This window comes from Sinohyriopsis cumingii, unplaced genomic scaffold (assembly GCF_028554795.1).
Source record: "Sinohyriopsis cumingii isolate HCF-2022 unplaced genomic scaffold, ASM2855479v2 utg001869l, whole genome shotgun sequence".
Lineage (NCBI taxonomy): Eukaryota > Metazoa > Mollusca > Bivalvia > Unionida > Unionidae > Sinohyriopsis > Sinohyriopsis cumingii.
This window is the reverse complement of record NW_028316075.1, coordinates 949518-973332: the sequence shown is the minus strand read 5'-3', so window position 1 is coordinate 973332 and position 23815 is coordinate 949518. Positions and strand designations below refer to the sequence as shown.

Here is a 23815-nt window from a genome sequence, read left to right as displayed (position 1 = left end):
ATAATGAACTGTTAAACAGAGAATCTGGCCTCCATTTTGCACTGGCAAATATCTTAATTTACTGCACCATAGAAACAGTGTACTGAACTCCAAGAAAGCCCATAAATTTATATCTCCTCTTATTCCAGTGCATATGTGGTACACTTTTCCCTTGCAAGAAAGCCATGTGAGAAATATATTGCACCTGATGACCTTAAACTGATATCATTCTGACCGTAACAAAGATATTCATTTTGTTTGCAATATATGGTAATTTTTCCCTCTTAATGAATTTAACCATAATATTTGACACATGACTAATTATTTGACCCATGACTATGACAAAAATAATCAAGTATATTTACTGATGTTGAATAGGAAAATCTGCCCCTCCCCCATTCCAACTTTGGGATTCAAAGTCTTGTTCACGCCTTCCGTCTGTCCTACATCTATGAATCTATTAGACTGACCTTGGTGTAATCCATCTGTTTTGTGGAGTGATTAAAGAGTCTATGGGCAAGCAATCTGCCTGCTTTTATTGCCACTGGTGTCAATTCTGGTGCACCCTGAAAATGAATCAAAATCTGAATAAAGACCAATTTGTTTTAATATACTGATGAAAATTAGGTAATTATATCATTAATTAATCCTTTCACAAACATCAACTTAAAACACAACCAAATCAATAAAAAAAATGCTGACAAAGAAAGCTGTCATGAAATAAGTGAAGAATGACCCCCTGAAAAGCCCAAACCAACACAAACATGAATCCCTCTAAGGAATTATGTTCTACTGCCTAAAAAGAATTAACAGGAATTCAAGATAATAATAATAATGAGGACTTTGTATACAGCCTAATCTTTAGAAGCTCTAAGCACTTTACAACATTAGACAACACCTATGACATAAAAAAACATATAATAATATTATTACAAAAACAACATGAAATTAGAAAAACATTAAAAAATAAAAAAAACATGCTGAGAATATTTCAAGTGGGAAACATTATTAGGTCTTTAGGTTTGTTCTTGCAGTCGAAATAAGTGAGTTTTGAGAGCCCTACTGAATGTGATCACTGTGTCTTTGTGTCTAAGTTCAGTGGCCAATTCATTCCACATTGCTGGGCCTGGTATTCAAGATAATACTGTTTCAGTCTTCATTTTTTCTGTCAAGAGCTGAAACCTTCTTTAACATTCTTTTATGAAACAATTTTCGAAGTAGCTCATTAGCTGTAAGATCAACAACATCTTTATTCCGGATGAAATAAATATCACACTTACTCTTCTGGTGAAACCTGTGCCAATATGACTTTCCATTTACGACCCATGACAATGACCATAGAGGTGTGTGTTTTGGATTTTTAATGTAGCTTTAACAATGTTTCAGTCATATTGCTATGATGTCTGCAGTGTGACAGTTTATAATGATGTCTAGCACTGGGGCATCATGCCGCAAACATGTAGCATGATGTCCCACCCAGTCACATTATCCTGACACCAGGCCGACCAGTCCTAATACTAACCTATTAATGCTGAGCACTAAGTGAGGCAGCTGCTAGTACCATTTTTATAAGTCTTTGGTATGACTTGAATGGAGTTCGAACCCACAACCTCCTGCATCCAAGGTGGATGGTCTTACCACTAGGCCACCAGAGCAGTGCTGACCATAGAGGTATGATCCATAAAATGGCAACAAGACACTTTGCAACAATAATGTGTAAGCGTACCAAGCCTGGTCCAAAAAGCTGAAAGGACTCTAAAGTTATAGAGTGGAAAGGAAACTGTGATGGAGAACTCCAAAAGCTGACATGTGACCTTAAAGTCATAGAGTGGAAAGGAAACTGATGGAGAACTCCAAAAACTGACATGTGACCTTAAAGTTATAGGGTGGAAAGGAAACTGATGGAGAACTCCAAAAACTGACATGTGACCTGAACTTTAATGTTAGCACCACCAAGTTAGTACAGAACACACACACAATCATGAACAGCTTTGATGTTATAGACTAGAATGGAAAGTGTGACAGAAAACAGCAAGCTGAGATCTTAGCCATAAATATAGGATCCCTCTCTCAATGTGGTTCACACACACACCTTCTAATTATGGAGTAAAAACACATCAAGTATATCATCTCTTAATCTCAAAGGGCTTGAAAGTTATAGAGCAGAAAGGAAGGTGTAAAGGAAATCTTAAAATACTGAGTCCTCACTTTTACCTTAAGATCAGATCCCAATGTGATAAGCAACACACTCTTTAATCATTTACCTTAAGATCAGATCCCAATGTGATAAGCAACACACTCTCTAATGATGATGTATAAGCAAACAAAGTTTCATTTCTTATCTCACAAAATAAAAAAGGGGAAATGAAAGTGACCAACAGACAGAAGAAGGAACATACAGATACAATGTTTCTAACAAAAGGCAGTATCAAAATATACTGGCCACTTTGGTCAACATACATGTACAAGCTCTTTTAACTGTTTACAGAAAAGCAAATATCTTAAATCCAAATATTATTACACATTTTTTTTAAAGAAATATTTTTCAAAATGCTGAAAATCACTAAAAAGATGCAGAAGTTCACTTGTTTTCACAATCTTTATGATCTAATTGGAACACGCATGTAAGACATATACAGACTGTATAAGTGTTTTGTTCTAAGATGGTGGAAAGAGTTTGATATGGTATAGGGAAAGTCAAGGCCATTAGGATGAGACATATTCATATGTTATATCAAATCAGTTCTTTATCCAGACTTGGTATAAAACACAAATGCAGTTTTGTATTATTTAATACATCACTTTTAATGTTTTCTAAACAACTGTAGCTTTAATGCATGAATAAAATTCAAAACAAACTGGGATTTATGAAAGTTCAATTAACACATCTAAAAATATCCAGGTATGGACATCAAAGGCACTTAAGTAGTTTGAATCCGAGTGTTCAATATGGAAATATGGATTGAGCTGTATCAAATGCCATATCAAGCAAGTATGATTAAACAGGTATTTAATACACTTCCTGTAGCATCCATTGTATACAAAAGTTTTTCTAACAATAACATATTTTGATTCACAACAAACTGGTTTTAACTTACATGTAGAACATCCCCAATAGCATAAATATGTGGAACAGAACTTCGCTCTGAGTCTCCTCCCATCCCTCCTACCACTTTCCCACTGTTGGGATGTATGGCAACTTTTGTGGCATTAATATTAAGCCCTTTAACATCAGGCGCTCTACCTACAAAAGACATATTTAATATACATACATTAAAAAACCCACGTCTTCTACTTTTTTCATGCCTGTGATAGCAGACAGTGAAACACATGCATAATTGTTCTGGTGGCCACATTAATGACAGCAACATTATTAAGATTTTGTGTTTTGACAGTCATTTATTATATACTGTACACGATAGTTCAATACGCTGTATATGACTGTCATATATTATATACTGTACGATTCTGTATATGATAACCATATATATGAGAGTAATCTTATATCCTATATACGATAATCAGATATTATATGTAATCATAATGTGTACATACTGTACATGATAGTCATATACTGCATACTGTACATGATAGTCATATACTGCATACTGTACATGATAGTCATATACTGTATACTGTACATGATAGTCATATACTGTATACTGTACATGATAGTCATATACTGTATACTGTACATGATAGTCATATACTGTATACTGTACATAATAGTCATATACTGTATACTGTACATAATAGTCATATACTGCATACTGTACATGATAGTCATATACTGTATACTGTACATAATAGTCATATAGTGTATACTGTACATGATAGTCATATACTGTATACTGTACATGATAGTCATATACTGCAGACTGTACATGATAGTCATATACTGTATACTGTACATGATAGTCATATAGTGTATACTGTACATGATAGTCATATACTGTATACTGTACATGATAGTCATATACTGCATACTGTACATGATAGTCATATACTGCATACTGTACATGATAGTCATATAGTGTATACTGTACATGATAGTCATATACTGTATACTGTACATGATAGTCATATACTGCATACTGTACATGATAGTCATATACTGTATACTGTACATAATAGTCATATTCTGTATACTGAACATATTATACACTGTACATGCAAGTCATATATTATACTGTACATGATAGTCATATATTTCACACAAAGATCCTTAAATGCTTGTATTTGCCAGACATGATTGGTAAGTCAAAGGTTTAGACCAGCACATATTCTGAGGAACTGGACATTACTCACAGGAGTTCAAGTTCTAAAATAGCATTGTGTCAACTTGTCTGTTTATCAGTTGCAAAATTAACAACTCAGCAAAATTAAAAGGTTACTATGGATAGTTTTGCTGATAGTTTCCTTGCCAAAAATCAATTAAAATGTTAAATTCTCAACTCAGTTAAAAGGTGGCATCATTGATTTTTTGTTGGACAAACAATAAATGTGTCACCATCTAAGAACGTTTGGTCATTATGGTTCCACTCTCTAATGCCTCAAACACTGATCTGAGCTGAGTCATTGCAAAACACACAAAAGATTCAGTTTAGGAAACAAGGTGACTGAATTGAGCCTACTTTGATTATGCAGAGATGCTGCCAAGATTTTATCAGAAACAGTGATCTTCACTCTCAAAGTAAAACAAGACTTTCTCAACCTGAGGGGACAGGGTGGGGATGGGATTATCCTATCATTCATCTCTCTTTGGGAAAAGGGACTCATGGTCACTTCTTGACAGCGAGATGAGGAACAGGTCCCTCCATTTTCTTAACGTCAGTGGGGACTTGGAGGTTCTATGGCTTGCCTGGTATATTAAAGCATGGAACCTGGTTCTCAATAGCATGTGGGAGAGTATAAATCTCTCATGTGAAAACTCTTACAATTTTTAAAATGTTTCAGAATCTTGACAAAAATTAGGCTATCTTCCAAAAAATACTGCACTGATTAAAATCAATGGAAAAATAGCTAGTATTTTGCAGGACTGTCCTCTTACCTACAGCAAGAAGTACAGTATCAAAGACTTCTTGATGAGACCGCTCTGTCATATCTGTGTACACCACAACCAGCTTCCCATCTTCCCGCTTTTCTATCCTTTGTGGTGCACATTTCCTTAGGAACTTGGTGCCACTATTTTCCATATGTTGCGTGACTAAACCTGCCATTTGCTGCAACAAGGAATTAAATGATTTTACATTGCTTGTCGTGCATGTAATAAATGTAACTGATATTTCATATTTTACAAGCTTGGACTTACAAACCAGTATACTGTAAATCAAAACACATCAGCAAAATACAATTTTAGAGAATGTCAGATTTTAGCATCTTAGAAACTCACAACTTCAGTGAGTTACCAAAGCACACCATTTTTATATATTTTGTGGTAGATTTAAGCTACCTAAAGAATGCAATATAGAAATCTATATTATGGCAAGTGTTGTCATTTTATTCCATCATGAAGCATTATTAAAATGACAATTAAATTTGGAAATAATTATGCTAAAAATAAAAACAAAATCTTAACAAAAAAACTGTTTAAATTCCATCAAAATCTATTTCATACTTATTCAAATGAGTGTCAAAAATTTCAGGGGAGATAACTCTGTTCTACCTCATCAATATTCATAAATTCTAAGAGGTCACAGATGGGGCAAAAGATTTTTAAAAATGATTTCTTATAACTGAAACTAATAGTACATTTGTTGCAATTTTTAATTAAAAAGATATGGAGGACACAGAAAGTTATTTTGATAATTTTAGCAACAGTAAAAACCAAAACTTAAATAATTTCCGTAACATACAATTCATAAAATTGAAACATATCTGGTGGACTTTATTTGAAATATTGAAACACAAATTTCTCATTCACTTGTCCAAAACACTTTTTGAAAACTAAATTTAAACATCTCATTTTCTCTTTAACATAACTAATATTTAGTTACTGTCATTAACAAATATGTATTTGGAGATGAATGTTAATCTAAATACTTTCAAAGAACATTTTAATTTTTGTTAATTATTAATCCTCATCTATGATGTCATCAAAGGAAAAAGAAATGTTTGTGATGAGTCCCCTGAAAATGTTCATAACTTTAAAACTATGGGATGTTTTAATCAAATTTTCACCACTGGCATTGTCAAGATATCCTCTATATTTCCATACTATTTACTTTATATACTTGCTTAAAGGTTGAGTTCAACTGTGTAGACTCAGATCTGTGCTAGCAGATCTTGTTCTATGTAGTTTGTAAGGAGTATTTGATAGAAGAAACAGCATAGACCTTGATCTTCTAGAGCATTATGCAATGACAGATCAAGGTCTATATTATCTGAAGTTGGATCTTACTTATAAGCAGGTATACATGGTATTCTAAACTTCAGAGTCACTTTAAACCACACATAAGATGAATCACTGAAAATGGGAATCAAAGTTTTTCTTCAAAGTAATATTTAAAAAGCCATCTATTCACTCATTGTTATTACATCATTAGTAAAATACTGAACTTGGTAATTATGCATAGCTGCCAACCTTCCAGGCTCGTATTAGTGAAAATAAGGATAAAAACTAGTGAATTTGGACATGAATTTGTGAAAAATACCATGACTATAACTACATCCACTCTGACTGTCAATAATACACTATACAAGATTGCAAAATAAAAATAAAACACTACATATATGCAGAAATATATCTGCATTTCTATTTATTATGGCATTCATAAACTTCACTTCAATTTCAAATTTAAATTATTTTACCATGCTTTTATTCAACACTATAATTTCCACATGTAAAAATCTAAATTATTTTAACATGCTGTAATTCCACACATAATTTCCACTTATAAAAATTAAAATTATTTGAATCTGCTTCAATTCCAAATTACAATTTCCACAGATAAAATTTCTAATAATTTAAAAATGCATTTCTTTACATTTTATACTTTTTGAAAGATAGCTTACATTTTAAACACACTGGTCAACATACCCCCATGAAAGAGGCACAGAAAGAAGAAAACTAAAATTATCTAATGCTAATTTTGAGTACAATCAAATTTTTCTAATATCTGGCTGTAGATAAAATTAAAAGTCTTTTGAAAATTCTTAACTGATGACTGGACATCTAATTTCTTTAAAATCTTTATGTGCCTTACACTGTTTTCAAGTCTGGATGGTAAGTGTGAAAAAAGTAAGGTCTAGACTGTGCAACAAGTACTAGATGGGCAATGGGTATGCCTTGCTTTAGAATGCAGGTAATCAAATAGTCAGTTGCCATGGCAACCAAATCCTACATAGAGTTTGTAAAAATCATTACACCATTAAATATTTTTAAATATTCTTCTAAATTGATCTTTTTACTTTCTTAACAAATAGTCATGCTTTAACTTTTCTCAACTTAGGATTGAGAAAACATATATTTTCCAATTATCAGGCTTAGATTCACCTGAGATCGGTATAATAGAAATTTTGTTTTCAACGACATATCAAGATTGAACACATAAAGTAAATAACGTTTTAGCAGTATATTCTGTGCTTATGTATCTTTTTTAATATTCTCAAACATTTAAAATATAAAAAAGCATTTTTTAAGAAGGTGTTTTATCGTGCTGGACAATTAAAGAGAGCCGCTATAAGGGGCATAAGAATCAAAGGTGGTGGGAGGACCCATATATTTATATCTTGTTGGAGTCCTGAGTGACAAATCTTGAATGAATTATTAAAAAATGTGACGAAATGCTATATACAAATTTAATTTTACTAAATGTTTTAATAAACCATGAAATAAGTACTGAAAAGAACAAAGAAGATACAATTATCTCATTTCACAATGTCATTTTGTGGTTTAAGGAGAAAATTAAGATAAGAATTATCTGGCATATTATATGTTTTGCTTATTGGTACCATTTAATATCATTTTAATATGAGAAAATAATAAACAGGAAAAATATTATTTTTAATGTCACAGAGAACAAAGCATTAAACAAGTAGTCAGTGTCAGCTGATTACTTGTCTGTACCAATTTGTAATTAGAACAATGTAATCTAGGTACTAAGAATTAATTACAATATATAGTTTCCACTCTGCTCATTGGAAGACATTTGGCCAAAACACATGACATAATGGCCAGGAATCCAGCATACTTTAGTCCAGCAATTAAACTAATGAATTTTATTTCATAATATAGTTTCTAGATTCATTTTCATAGCCAATCAGCCATGCAAGTGATAGTTATGAATGTAAAGACTATATTGGAAGTATTGAACCTCTTCATACGGTTTGTCATGACAGGTGTCTGAAGTTATCATTGCATGGTAAACAGCTGGCATCAGAAGGCATCACTGTACAGTAAGCAGACTGGCATCAGAAAGTTTCAGTGCACAGTATGCAGACTGGCATCTGAAGGCATCAGTACACAGTAAGCAGACTGGCATCAGAAAGCATCATTGTGCAGTAAAAATGGTTAACTGATTGTCTATTCAAAGTTCACGACAAATGTAGACTTTGTTAATATTCTAATTTTAAATAAATCGAAATCAACTTACCTGATCAAACTGTCGAAGACAAATGGATCGAACCATCACAGTTGTATCAAAACCCAAACCAGTGAGAAAACCTGCACATTCTAGCGCAACATCTTATGTTTGTTAAAGTCATAATTTGCCTAATAAGGAAATTCAAAAGCAGGAACTTACACTTAATTTATGAATGTGCACACCTTTAGAAACTTTTAGTGGTTTAATATATGTAATGCATGCATTTTTTAAATGGTTCTTTTCAAGAATTTTGTGCAATGACTTCATTTTTGTACCAGTGTATGGACTGATTATTTTAGCAGTTTGAAGGAAATAAAGTATTTATTCCCACAATCACGGCTCAAACTACGCTGGCTTTTTTCTTTTGTTGCTGAGGCTGACATTTATAACAGCTTTCAAAATCCCTTTACAACAGTTATTTATTGCATATGCTCATATAAAAGTCAAGTGCAACTGCAAACAACAGTGATTCTGATCTGCTATTGCATAATGCATCAGAGTATCAAGGTCAATATTGTTTGTTCTACTGATTACTTCTAGCAAACTGCATGGAACCAGATCTGGGCCAGTGCATTATGTGATGACAGATCTTGGTTAGTGCCCTTTTCAGTTGGACTTGAGATATAAACCAGTACATGTAGTGTTATAGGTCCCTGACTATTTTAAGGCACAAATACACTAATCAAGGTGCACTGTACAGCTATGTGCGTAGTTTTAACTTAGAAAATCCACTAATTACCAAACACTACAAATTGTCCATTTTCATTTAGTGTTTGTCTTTCTGTGTGTGTTCAGTGAAAGTTGAGAATATCTGAAGATTGTAGAGTCAATCACATTCTTACCAGCTGACAATGATAAACTTCATACCTCCAAAGATCTGGGATGTGTAAGCACACAAAGAATTTATGGATTTTTCATTTGTTAATTCTATCAAAGGATACAGCTACCACCAACAACAAGCCTGCAACGAGAATTTGGGATGTAAGAAAATTAACGAAACACTATTATCTGAATTCAGGGATAAAAGTCGAGAATACAGACAACTGAGTCCTTATCTGTATAGATTAGAGATGTTAGGGGAAGACAATATGTTTGAGATGGACCAAGAATACATCTGACATCTGGACATTTGAGGTTCTGTTATTATATGTGCCTATATAAAATTTCATCATTGAAGTCTTTATGATTGCAAAATGACACAGACCTGTAAATCTAATCAATCCAAATTCAATACTTAAGTAAATTTTATAACATCTCACATGTTTATGAATAAAACACAAAAATATCTGCTAAACTCTTCAATGTTATAAAATGGAATGAAAGGGGATGAAAGCAAAGTTTTATATCTGTACACATCTGAAAATTCAAAATCAATGTTTTGAAAGGAAATACTCAGGATTCACACATACGCTTTCCTGGGCAATAACAGTCTTGCATTTCATGGTTGGAAGACACTAATCACAGTCTTACTGTTGAAAACTAAATAATAATGATGGTTAACACATATTTGAAACTGTAAAAACCAATAATTCACCCAAATAGCCCTAACTCACGTCAGGTCCAACTGAAAACTGTTGAGACACAGATCTGCCATCACATATTTTGCCTGCAGATTTGGGTCTACAAAGTTTGTAAGGATTATCAGTAGAACAAACAACACTGACCCTGATCTCTGTGCAATATGCAGTGGCAAATCAGGCTCTATCTTGCTTGACGTTGGACCTCACTTGCATGCAAATACAGGTGTACAGGTTGGTTATGAATCTCTTCAAGTCGTCACTCATGAATAAAATTCAGCCCAGTATACTCCTCTCCCTCTGTAACTCGTACCCTGATAATCTGTAAACCCACTTACCGTACAACATGGGGTCAGGCATGGATCTCATTTTTTCAACCTAGAAAATACCAAATAATTGGCCCCTATTTGTTGAACGTGAAGAAAACCACAATCCAAACGAGTAAATAAAACTTTGATACATCACTCATTTTATCATCAAATATGGTGGTTAGTGCCCAGAAATTTTATTTGGACATCATGAAATTCACAACTTTTAATATGAGGTCATATACTCTGTTCAGTTTTTTAAAATAAAATCATTAATCTGTAAATAACAATATTCAACAAAAATTTGATCTATGATAATGTCAGTAACGCCTACTGGTGTAGTACTTTAAGGAAAAAAATACCAGTTAAGTAAGTCTTGCCAAGCAAAATTCATGATTTAATTAAACCTTTTAATTCTGTTTCACTGAAATCATTATAAATGCTACATGCAAACTTGAATTAAAATGGGAAAATTTGTAATCTATTATAACAGCAATGTCTGCAAGCATTTCTGAGAACCTGTGCTGTGTTTTGATCTATGATTTGTAGAAGTGTTTGTTGTATTGTTAAAATCAATTAAAAGTAAATCTGCTTTGTATTACCATGTTAATTATGTCTTTTGTATCAAATTAAAAAAAAAGGGGCAGAATAATCTTTAAATAAAAGTTAAATTGCTCCAATCCTACATGCATCAGAGCTAAGCCTCAACTGTGGGTCAGATCAACTCATTTCAATTGACCAATTGTGCACTGTTATCAACATTATTATGTAACATAAAAAGTGTCTAACAGTAATCAGCGATTTATACTAAAAATTCACAATGGTGATTAACAATAGCAAGATAAGCAAGCAAAACAAGGAGTACTTGGTACATGAAAAGCTTTGTTTCACAGATACAGTTCATTATGGAGAAGCGAGTTCCAAAGTTTGTAGTGAACTTTCTGGCACCTAGGATTACTCAAGAATGAGCATGAGCAGAACAATCAATTAAATGACAACATTACTATTTTACTAATCAAACAATATTTTAAAAATTCAGTTTCAATGTTAATGATTGTTGTTTCATGATTTAAATGTCCAAAGTTTTGGAAAAAGGAATCTCGCTTTGTTGTGAATCAACAATAACACTCGAATATAACCACATTCACATGCAAACAGCAGTGACATAATACAAAATATTTTAGAGGTCACATGAAATGTGTCGAAACATCTTGGAGTTAAAATTTTAATAATCTTTATCACGAAAATAAAGGCAACTTATGCAGAAAAGCAAACAACTTCATTAGAAAAAGCATTTTATTTACGATTATTCGCAACACAATTACAAAAGTATTAAGCTATTTAATAGCCCACCCCCTCATCTTCTCACTGCTGCATGTCCTGCCAGGATAGAATTCCTTCTCTTTTTATTTTTAGAGGTCCCTTTGTGTGCTTACTAATATTGCAGTCTGTGTTTGTGGACTTCACTGTGTGCAAGTTTTCGAGGGAGAGGTGTATTTATCTAATTATGCTTAGTCATTGTTCATAATCATGCTGAAGTAATTTTCAGACAGAAAATGAATGGATGGATGTACAAGTTGACATATGGTCAGTAAATTCCATCATCTATTGTCACTATTGTGGAATACAATGAACAAATTCGCTTAATACAAAGCAGGCAAAAGTAACAGAGCTTACGTTTTCCCAGGAGGTTTCTTTATCCAGAAAATATCATCACTGGTAACAGTATATTTGGCAGCTCCTTGAACCTAGGGCATAAAACAAAAAGGAATACCGTTAAAATAACAATCTTCTTGGGCAAAAACAAATGTGCACCAAACTAGTGTGCTTTTACTATTTTTCATGAGGTACTCAATCTTTGTCATGTTGTGGCTGCTCCAATCCACTGACTTAAAGGTCCAACAAAAAATGTGTCAAATATGATGCAGAAAGCTACTACCCCTCCAACTTTTCACCTCTGCTTCTTACTCATACATTCCCAGCAATCAATTCAGTTCATCTATTTAGAAGAAAAAAAAAAAGAATTATGAAGTAGTTTATATAGTTTCAAAGTACATGTGTGCATTTAGTATCCAGTACCTATCCATTCACTGCCTTAAATTGTTATATGTTTTGAAATTAATACGGACGGAAATTTGTGATTAAATATTATTTCTCTGAGAATATTTCACATTATAAAACAACCTCCACTAACTCTGAATCTACCCCTCCTTGAAAGACCAACAAATGTCTTTGTGCTTTATAGCATGATAAAGGAAGTAACTCTGATAGATTACCTCCCACTGCCAGCTCTCCCGTCCATCCCAACTGGGTGGTTACCCATTATTCATATGTCTACCAATCTAAGCTGGAGAAAAACCTACAACAGGGTACTAGTATTTGTAGAGAAGTGTGGGCAGGATTGATAGTAATGTGATTGGGTAAGTATCCTTGGAGAAACATAATTTACAAGGTAAGCAAGTGGGGCATGGACAGGTGGAAATTGGACATTAAGTCACAAAGACCCTTACTGCAATCAATAGCATCCATAATGTCTGATCATACTGGTACTGTATCCTTTGATAGTGCAAGGGTTTAGCCTTTTTGTCCTCAAAGAGAAAAAAGGAGGATGTTAGCCATGGAGGCTAAAGTGGTGTGACATTATTAATGTGACAACAGTTTGTGAAAATGCACAATTTCCCTGTATAAGCCTTTAAAGTGTAGAAATCCTTCAATAATTCATTGCAAACAGCATCATCGTGAAGCTTAGAGATATTTCAGGTTAGCTTCATTAACTGTAGATAAAAGTAATAATTCATTTCGCGTATGAAATATTTCAACACTGTAGGGGACATAAAGTGTAATACATGCTAAAACAAGGTGGTCCATTTACATCCAATATTTTTTATGCTGCATGACCTGTGGAAAAGTTGATTTATTTATTATGGAGTGATCAGCTTTCCTATTGAGAAATATTTGGCCATAATATAGCTGCCTCCCTTTTATTTCTTTGTAATATCAAAAATGTGACATTCTTCTTAGCGGCTTATACAGAACTCAAGTTGAACATGGAGAGTTATATGTACACAGACCAGTCTTTTTCAGCATGTATTGAATATATGTTCCAATCATTTGTGCATGAAATGAATTTGGTGATTTTTGCTACATTTCAAGATGATGACATGAAAATTCAATGAGAAACAGACTTGAATATCATTCGAACTATAGCTGTTCAAATCTTCTCCATGACTTACATGCAGAATTAGTTTCTCTGGACATGTGACCTGGGTTTCTTAAGCAGTATGGAGGTTGCTATGATTTCTTGCAGACATGATTTTGGTCTTCCATAAAAAAAAGCTGGAAAAATTGTAATGGGGGTGGGGGTCCTCGACCAACGGTGTCTCGAGGGGGCCAAAAATCCATTTACACTCATAAAAAACTGCTCTTGGTGTGACTTATGATCATAAAATAAACCAAAATAATCAATTGAAAAACTAATAAACTTACCAAAAAATGTTCGACTTAAGTTCAATAATTTCACAATATTTATAGTCACATGAATTAATTCTCCAATACTATTGATGCTGAAGTTATTTCATGTGCATGTCAGTGTTCAGATCATAATTAAGTCACAATAATTTCTCAATTTTTGCAGCAAATACATTATACTTCTCTCTTTTCATAAAAAAAATGTAAAATAAACACGCAAGTATATCAACTATATGCAAATAATCCTATACATTCACTTGTCTTTTTCTCCAATGGACACAACCTGTTGATATGCCAGTCTAGCTCTTTTTGTAGCTTAGGCAAAGATTTCTTTAGCCTTCCTTTTTGTCACCAATAATTTTTATGGCTCATTTCTTTTTATTTTCAATTACAGCCTTTTTCCTTTCAAGCTGTGCATATTCTGACAGAGGGCTACATCTGTTCTCTCATGCAAGAAATCTTTCTCCTTATAGTAATTAACTGCACTTTTCCAAATGGCTTCTGAGATTCGACTTTTCTGTATGCAGCATCTTTTGTAGGTGCTGTCCCAAACACTTCCAACCGCAATCATCATAATTCAAAATGCCAGTCCTCTAGCATTCAGTTTTCTTATAAACTGACCAATTAAATTTCCATCAACTTTTTGCTTCAGCCATTCCCATTTCCATACGTTTTATTAAACCTTTGTCTAAACGTTTCGTGCCATGCTCTCTCTCAAAAATTTGGGATGCCATGTTTAACAAGCATGCTTCTTCTTTCCATTGCCATCAGTTTCCGTTATATGAAGATTCATTGGATGAATTTAAACCTTTGACCAATCAGAATACTCTTTACGAGAGTCAAGTGCTAACTAATATTTGGAGCAAATAATTTACAAGGGTTGTTGCATAATCGGACCAGACAGACCATTTTTTTAAAAACCGGATTGGAGACATGAAAAACGGACTATATCAAGAAAAATCTGATTCAAGCCAGGAGAAAAGTGGAATTCTGCTTTAAAACGGAGAAAAATCATGTCTGTTTTGGGGTATGTAGGTTAAGAGACTGTGCAGATCATTGTCTGAGGATCTGTCCTATTGGAAAGAGACAATCAGAACTATTCTGCAAGCCTTGCTCCACATCTTCTGGATTATTAGTTTCAGTATCAGAACTGCTGATTCAAAGGCAAAGGTCCATAACCCTTCCCAGCTAGGAGACTTCCATATTATAATACAGCTCTCTGGTACAGTAGTCCCCCTCTTAAAAGGTTGAAACCAAGAAGGCATTGTTAGGCATCATCCATGTGATATGACAAAGTTACTTGAACCATTAGACATTTACATTAATCACTGTTTCAAAGCTGAGCTTCGGAAGTTGTTTGAACATTGGATAATGGCAGGTGAGCACAGCTTCACAAACATGGGATGTATGCAGCGCGCTATATATTCCAAAGCTGCACATTAGGATAACGATGCATGGGACAGGGTTCAAGAAATGGCTATTGTGAATGGCTTTGCCAAAGCAGAAATTTTCAGCAGGATAGAGAAGCCAGATGAGGATGACGAGATGAAAACAGACGATAATGAGAACATTTCCAATGATCTGAGCCGTGAGATAGCCGCCATTTTTCATTCTGAAACAGAAGACAAAGACTTCCAGGGATTTTCAGATACAGGAGATGATTAAGTGAACTCTTTAATCATTATTTTCTTAATTAGAGTGTGGAACAGTTCTACTACAGGTAATAAAATGAATTACAACATCGATGTGCGTTCAATTACATTTGACATGTTAAATAATATGTATTATAAAACTGTTCGTTTGTGTAAATTTGATACAGCATTTGAAAGATATGTTAAAGTGTAATAAAAAGTATTTTTATTTATTTTTCGTTTGTAACTTTTCTGTTTTCTGTTTAATTTTCTTCACATTTCTGATTTCCCTATGGATAGCCTCATTTCCCTATTGTTAGCCTCATCTGTTGAATCTTGCACTCAAGGCTGGTTTCAACTGGAATAATCAAGTTAAAGCTTTAGACCTTTCATTAACATGTACATAGCATGCACAGCCATGTGGCTCTTGTTGCAATGGATATCATAATTAAAACAAGCATGGACTGTTTATTCAGCTGTGTCAATTGATAACGGAATATAGCAGCGCCTTGTTTACAGGCGTAAAATCACAACCAAGTTAGCATCGGTGATGCAATATCATGATTGCTGGTAATATGGATTATCATACAGTGATACCATTAATATGCATGAAACCAGAAGTTACTAGTGCAAAAAAACGAAACCAAGATATTGACCTGGCCTCATCTTATACTCAGGAAAATACGGTAGTAATTACATATGAAGAAAGTCACAACTACATTTAATTCCGAAACATTTAATATTTTCATTTAAAAACCCCATGCATGTTGTGAAATCAATGTGAAACAAACTGTTACTAATGTCATTTGAAAAAGAATGTTATGAATAAGGGCTGTTCCATTTAAAATTACAAGGTACCCAGTGAAGGCAGTTTAAAAAAAAATATATTGCACAGAGTTCATATTAAAATGAAAAGAAAATTCTAAATTGCATCTGTGGTTCAGTACGCTATATATAAAGTGGAACAACTCTAACCATCAATATGGTTTTAAAACTGTCTTTATAGTAATATTTCAGAGAGCATCATCTGTCACCAGTAGACACTTTAACACAATCCTAAGGCTTGACAAATTTAACCAGAATAGGTACAGCAGCACCAACAGTCCCCCTAGTCATATGGACCTTGCCATCTCCAATCTAAATTTTTCATGCAGCAATAAACTACTTGAGACTGGAGTATAAACCCAGAGAGTCCAGTTTCTGGACTAATTCCACTACCCACTTTACAAGCAAATGCTTTATCTCATACAGCTTGAGACCTCCATCATGATGGTGAATGATAAAAGGGGTGTGAGATCTAAAGCCTTTATGAAATGTCCTGGATGACTCAAACATTTGTTAGAATGAGACTGATCTGGTGAAAAAGGAAAAACTTTAACATTATGACCTGTAATGTTCGATGCAAAACATCTAGTGGCACTTTAAAAGCAAACCCTCCATCGGTAAGCAGATGAGCAAATGTGACTGAAACCTACACTATTGACCTTTGACCATGACCTTGTAGATAGCCCCCCACCCTTTCATGGCATAAAACCCACCATATAATTATAAGATAAAGTTACACCAAGTTTCATCCCTCTTTCTCAAACAACTCTATTGTGATAGAATGGAAAGGAAAATATGAAAAATTCCACATATAACATCATGATACTGATCATGTAGACAAGACCCCAATATGCTATTCAACACACCTGCTAATGATGATATACATGTTTCTTCCCTTAATCTCCGAGGTCTAAAGTTATAGACTGGAAAGTTAAGTGTGATGCAAAACATTTAATATTGAGCCATAACCCTGACCTTGCAGCTATGACCCCCAATGTGGTGGATGATATACATTCCAGGTGATGATATAAATGAATATCAATTGTTATCCTCAAATAGCTTTAGAGTTATTGAGTAGAAAGGAAAGAGAGAGGAAGGGAAAGTGTAATGGAAAATGGAAAATTTAGTCTTGTGATCTTGATCTTAATTATAGGACACCCAATGTGGTATGCCACACACCTTGTACAGATGGTGTGTAAGTTAGGACACTAAATCTGGTGTGCCACACTTCTCCTCATGAGGGTGTGTAAGTAAGTTTAATCCCTTGATCTCAAATGACTTTAAAGTTATAAAGCAAATAGGAAAGTGTGATATTGGAGGAAAGCGTAGATACTATGTCCCCCAATTTTCTTCAAAAGGAAGAAGACAATAAATTCTGTCTTGTCAAAATGTTAGCAGGTTAATTTTGATAAGAATGATGGCAAACAAATTTAAAAGTTACATCAATACTTGTGTTCAATACATATAGAAGACAATTCTTTTATTACCTACCTTTTCTGGGATAGTAGGCCGTCCACCAACAGCTATTACTATGTTTGATGCTTTAAGAAGCCTCTACAACCAAAAATGTAAAAAATATTAGCAAATAAATGAATAATTCTTACCAACAACAAATGCTGATTCACCATCAACATGACCTCTGACCTTTTTAGTTTCATATATAGCAGCAAAACTTCAAGGATATCTTTATAACAAGAATGAATTTGAAATTGTTGGACAATGGTGAAGGAATGATTTAGGCACATATTTACAATTAATATATGCATTTAATTACTTTTTTCACACAGTTGTGTTCTTCTTAATAAACATGAGGGTGACTACCACTTAATTTTAAAAAGATTCCACTGAACTTCCTCATCAAGTCAAACTATTATAGCAAACATGGCTTTAGGATATTCTAAAATACCCCCATCCACAATAAATCTTGCCCCAAATGTTTATGCCAATAATAGATCAATACATGAAAATGTAAATATTTATAAATGTAAAAGGAATAATTTTCGGATTTGGAAACTGCTTCAGAAAAACTTAAATATATTTAAATTTCTGACGTCAGTTTCTTCTCAGACAAAAAAGTTAAACTGATTATTGAACATAAGTAATGGCCAAAACAGCTGATGTCTAGTCTGCAACTGAAATCACTATACAATAATTACATTGTAGACTGGGGGTGAAATCGCTGTACAATAATTACAATGTAGCCTATAGGTGAAATCACTGTACAATAATTATAATGTAGCATGTGGATGAAATCATTGTACAACAATTACATTGTAGTCTGAGGATGAAATCATTGTGCAATAATTACAATGTAGTCTGTGGGTGAAATCACTGTACAAAAATTACATTGTAGTCTGTGGATGAATTCATTGTACAACAATTACATTGTAGTCTGTGGATGAAATCATTGTGCAATAATTACAATGTAGTCTGTGGGTGAAATCACCGTACAAAAATTACCTTGTAGCTTGTGGATGAATTCATTGTACAACAATTAGATTATAGTCTGTGGATGAAATCATTGTACAATAATTATACTGTAACCTGTGGGTGAAATCATTGTACAACAATTACATTGTAGTCTATGGATGAAATCATTGTACAAGGATTACATTGTAGTCTGTAGATGAAATCACTGTATAATAATTAGATTATGATTTTGCTTGAAGAATGGTTCACAAGATGTCAGTTGTTATGACAGGCATTTCACACTTGTTTTTGAATTTCAAGACTAAGTATTAAAGACTCATGACCTCACTCTTCATGTCAACTTAAATATCTGACAAATTTATTACACAAAATCATGCAAAGTGCCTTACACGTGGAAAAGTAAGCACACTGAATGCACTCTGCATACCAAAATACAGTGGTCCCTTTTAAATCCAGAATTCCCTGGCAACAATGAATTTGTGTTTAAAAGTACTCCTTGAAAACTGTCACCCTTTTAACATGACAAGTGACCAGCATATTAGTGGAAAATGTAAAATTTACCCATCACAAGTGGCCATATTTTATTTTAATACGTGTCCAGAACAAATATTTAATTCATAAGGTAAGGTAAAAAAAACATCCCAAATGTCAGGTTTTTGTTACTGAAAAAAGTGTTTGCTAAAGTATATGTACCACTAAGGTTAATATTATGTCATTATCTATAAATGCGGACATTTACAGGAAATGGGCTCAAGAGTGTTGTGATCAAGTTTTGGTCTTCACAAAACTGTTGAGTTCTTCTCTTTGATGATTATCACCAGACATAATTGTCAAGATCATAATATGGTCAACACAGGCTAAATATAGATTTTGTGGATAATACAGACAGAAATTAACCCTGAAGAACACAGGGTTCCAGAAAAAGACTGAAAAATCATATGAGAGTACATGTATCACTTCCTTTATAAACAAAGGCATTTTGTCTACTCTACAAAACTTTCATTTTGCATAATTAAATTCTAGTACTCTACTTTAACATGTCATCATGTAAACAGGGAATTATTACTCTGGAAGAAAAGTAAAAGTTATTCAACTCAACGAGATGTGAGTTCAAGATTTCTTGCTGAAATTTTTTATTTTGGAAAGACTCAAATAAACGACATCATAACAGAGTATTGTGAAGCAGTCTGAAAATGGAGTAAACTGAAACAGAATGATTCTAAATGCCAAGTGACGTTTGTACCAAGATTAAATAACTTTCAACCACACTGCCAACATAACAAACCATAACAGTTACATGCATCATCTTACATATCAATACATTACTGTTTAGTCCATCCATCTATCCCATATATAGATTCACTAACAAGTCTTATTTAGTATTTTAAGTTTTCAGTTTAATCAGATTCATAAGGTGAGAGCAAAAGTCTGACAACAACTATGTTAAATTTTTTACATTAGCACGATTTTGTTGTCAAGTATCATATATCATGTAGACCTATTGTATGACCTCTTTTTGCTTTATGCATGTTCAGTACTCCAGAATATTCATTATTTGTTCACATATAATTTTTTGCACTCTCAAAAATACAATTGTTTTATCATGAATGAAAAATTATAGCACCTCATTTCCCTTTGCATCCACAGCTTTGATGGTGTGATCATCCACAAAGGAGCCCTGGGCATTCAAATATTCCACTTTTCTGAAAAGGAAGCAAATAGCATAACATAACCAAAGTAAAAACAAGCCTTACTATGACTTCCCAACAACCACTGTGGTGACCATATTGAATATTGGAGTTGCAGAAATTTGTTTAGACCAACTATATGCCATAAGAAGTTTTCTGGTGAAAACTGTATGCTGACAAGACTTTCCATTCAGGAGTAGAAACAATAACAAGATTTTCAAAAGGCTGCTGTGGTGGCCATACTGGATGAAAGATCAGCACTATTTTCACTTAGGACCAACTAAATATCAAAGTCTTTAACAGAAAACCTCATGTACATATAACCATCCATGTGTCTGTGTGTGTGTGTGAGAGAGGTTCATGGCCATCCTCCAAATGATTTGGGAGTAGTGGTAACAAACTTTTGTTAATGGACAGATGGACGTCAGACACTGGATAACAGACATTAAGCTCTTCTGGTCTAAAAATTCCCAAACAAAAAAATAACAGAATTTGTGTATGCAAGCATATATTTTTCATATCAAGTAATATAATCACATTTATGAAATAAAAACATAAAACAATATTTGTCTTGCTCTTCTTTGGTAGATCCAAATGTAAAGAGATTCAAAACTGGAGCACCTTGTTTAAATAAATATGTCAATGACGCTCACTATTAATCCAGCTGTGACTTGGTTGATTTATATTTACTCTAGAAATAGCACTATTTCCATCTGTCTCTTTGCCTCAGAAATGGTATCTAAAGGTGAACACAGGCAAGAAGCATATTTATATTTTGTAAAGCAGGGTCGTAGGCGACAATCCTACCTGCCAAATGTTTCTATCTGGCCTGCCCCCCATTCAAAACTCCTGCTGACATGGCAGGCCAATTTTATAAACAGTTGCACGAGTGTGAAATAAATTGTGATGCCTCATGTGAAAAGGTTGGGCAACCCTGTTGCAAAAATCTTGATCAAATCAGTGATCTATTAGAAAATTCCTTTCATTTAGGGCAATCACTGATATGCTTAGCTTGGCTGAACCCACTAGATTTGTTTTGCTTCCAGTAAGCATCCTAATTAGTGTTTAATCTGCTGTTTTATGGCACAGAAATACAAGTAGTGCCAGGGAAAATGGAGTAATGTTGTTGTCATTGTTGTAGGGTTTAACGCCAATTATCAGCACAAGATAGGCTATATATGGCAGCCAGCAACACTGGTGGAGGAAGAACCTGGGAAACCCCTGAAAGAACCACCCACCCACGAGAAGCTACTGGCAAGCTTTCTCACATACCCACATTGGCCAAACCCAAGACTCGAACCCACACAGAAAGAGGTGAGATGGCAATGATTCCTAACGGTGAACCTAATTAGTGACATTTATTTTGTAAACAACATAATACAAAGCTAATATTTCTCTATGATTATGGATTAAATTTTCAGATCATTATTAATGGATGTAAACATGTTTACTTGATACTTAGTCTAAGACATTAGTTTTTCACTTGCAAAATCCTAATCTTGCTGACAACATAATGTTTTAAAAAGGAAACTGAACTATATTTTGCCTCTATTATTGTGTCTTAGCTTTTGATATTAATGTTGTTTACTTCAAATTTATTCATTCCTACCAATCTGAAGTGGAATTAGTCTTTTTGTTGTGTTCAGTTTTTAATTTGGGTGGATTTATTTATTCAAAGTAGTATTCACTGGAATTATAAAGAGAACAATATTTTCTGACTAAATCATTATTTTGGAATTAATGTGAATTCATTCAAGACTTTTGGGATTATATTATTGTGTTACATCAATACTGTTAACTCTCTGTGACATTCCAGGCCAATGGCACATTAGTACATTCAAGACTACATGCACATCAGCACATTCCATATGGAATTCATCTGGATCACCACTGGAATTTATTTGGAACTTTATACATCTGGACATGTGATAGAACTTTAAGGACTACTTTAGATTTAATTCACAATGCTATAAGTTCTTTTCAAATTTTCACTTTGTGTTGTAGGGAAATAAATTATTTGTTGAATTTTACAAAACTTGTTGGTTTTTGCTCTTGTATGTTACTTAGTTTAAGACCACAGAGCTGTAACAATCAGCCACATGTACTGGCAGTGTGCATTTAGAATTGCGCTATTAAAAGGCAGGCTGTATTGAAAAACTTCTAAGCAAACTTTAAGTTTGAGAAATGTTTATCCATTTTCAAATACCAATTGGGGCATTTTTCAACTGCAGAAAAGGTTTCAGAAGAAGTCATTTAAAGGTTTATTTATGTTTTAGTAAATGCAGTAATATTTGAATTTATATTACAGTAAAACCTGTTAAAAGAGACCACACCTGCTGCCAACAAAAAGCGGTCTCTCAAGACAAGTGGTTTCTCATAGCAGATTTGTAAAAAAAAGACCAGTTTCCAAGGTCCAGTTTCAAAAAAAATTTCATGACAAATAACCACAATCACTATACATACATTCTATTCTTTATTAATAGTTCTTGCTAAAATATTGTATGCATCTAAAAACAAAATTATATGGCAATAAAGATATACTTCTATCATTAAACATGAAAATATATTTACATCTGAAGATCACATATTTTAGCATATGAAATTGTTCCTGAATTACTCATTTTCCTTTATAACAAACTAAATTTGTTTTATCGATGTTTAAACTGCTGTTTTGCGAGTGGTCTGCTCTTTTTCACTTCTTTCAGTTACAATAATTATTTACTCCAGCCTTAAATTTTTTCTCTTTTTAGCTGGAGGTTCGTCCAATGTTATTAAGGTTCTAGGTGTTAAAATTGTTAGTGCTTAATTGTAATATCGAATATAAAGACGGTTTTCACTGGACTGTGGGAAAATATGAAAAATCTATACATGTGCATTGCGCATCCAACAATTAATGAAATAAAAAGAAACAATTATGTCATCCAGAAACAGAATCATTTACTCCGAGTCAAAAGTCAATGGCCTCATTCCAAGATGACATACAGTGATTAACTCTATAAACAAAGTGTGTAACCCAGTCACACCAACTTGAATAGACAACAGCTTTGTGACTGGGATGTAATCATTTAACACCAGGGAGAAATACAACAAACATCACAAGTCTTGAACACTATCAACTGAATCCCGCAAACGATTCTCTCTTGCTGGGTTAATATTCTGACCTTATTCACCCCCAGCAATATGGATTAACTCTAAAAACAATATGCATGACAAATATGACAATGTTGGTACTACAATGGCAATTCGTGATATGTTCATTCGCCTGGTTTGCAAACTGTAGCATCTATCACCAGTAGCAAAAATCCTTTTTTGTAAATATTCCATTTATGTTTGTTTTTTATCTAAACAATCATTACTAATCAAGCGATTAATGTAACAATTGAT

The 23815-nt window shown here is 33.5% G+C and overlaps 1 protein-coding gene across 3 annotated transcripts in view; it reads right to left on the bottom strand.

Annotated features, from left to right (window-relative positions):
• Positions 1 to 23815, bottom strand: part of LOC149771433 (thioredoxin reductase 2, mitochondrial-like) — a 62915-nt gene that overhangs the window by 21811 nt on the left and 17289 nt on the right. For all 3 annotated transcript variants that reach the window (XM_089948480.1, XM_089948478.1, XM_089948479.1), the window contains exons 6-13: positions 20368 to 20446; positions 17805 to 17867; positions 12067 to 12137; positions 9506 to 9525; positions 8574 to 8665; positions 5030 to 5201; positions 3078 to 3223; positions 450 to 545 (exon numbers count right to left, since the gene is read on the bottom strand). In XM_089948480.1, the coding sequence (XP_089804606.1) occupies positions 450 to 545; positions 3078 to 3223; positions 5030 to 5201; positions 8574 to 8665; positions 9506 to 9525; positions 12067 to 12137; positions 17805 to 17867; positions 20368 to 20446 (739 nt within the window). The remainder of the gene's footprint in view (positions 1 to 449; positions 546 to 3077; positions 3224 to 5029; positions 5202 to 8573; positions 8666 to 9505; positions 9526 to 12066; positions 12138 to 17804; positions 17868 to 20367; positions 20447 to 23815) is intronic.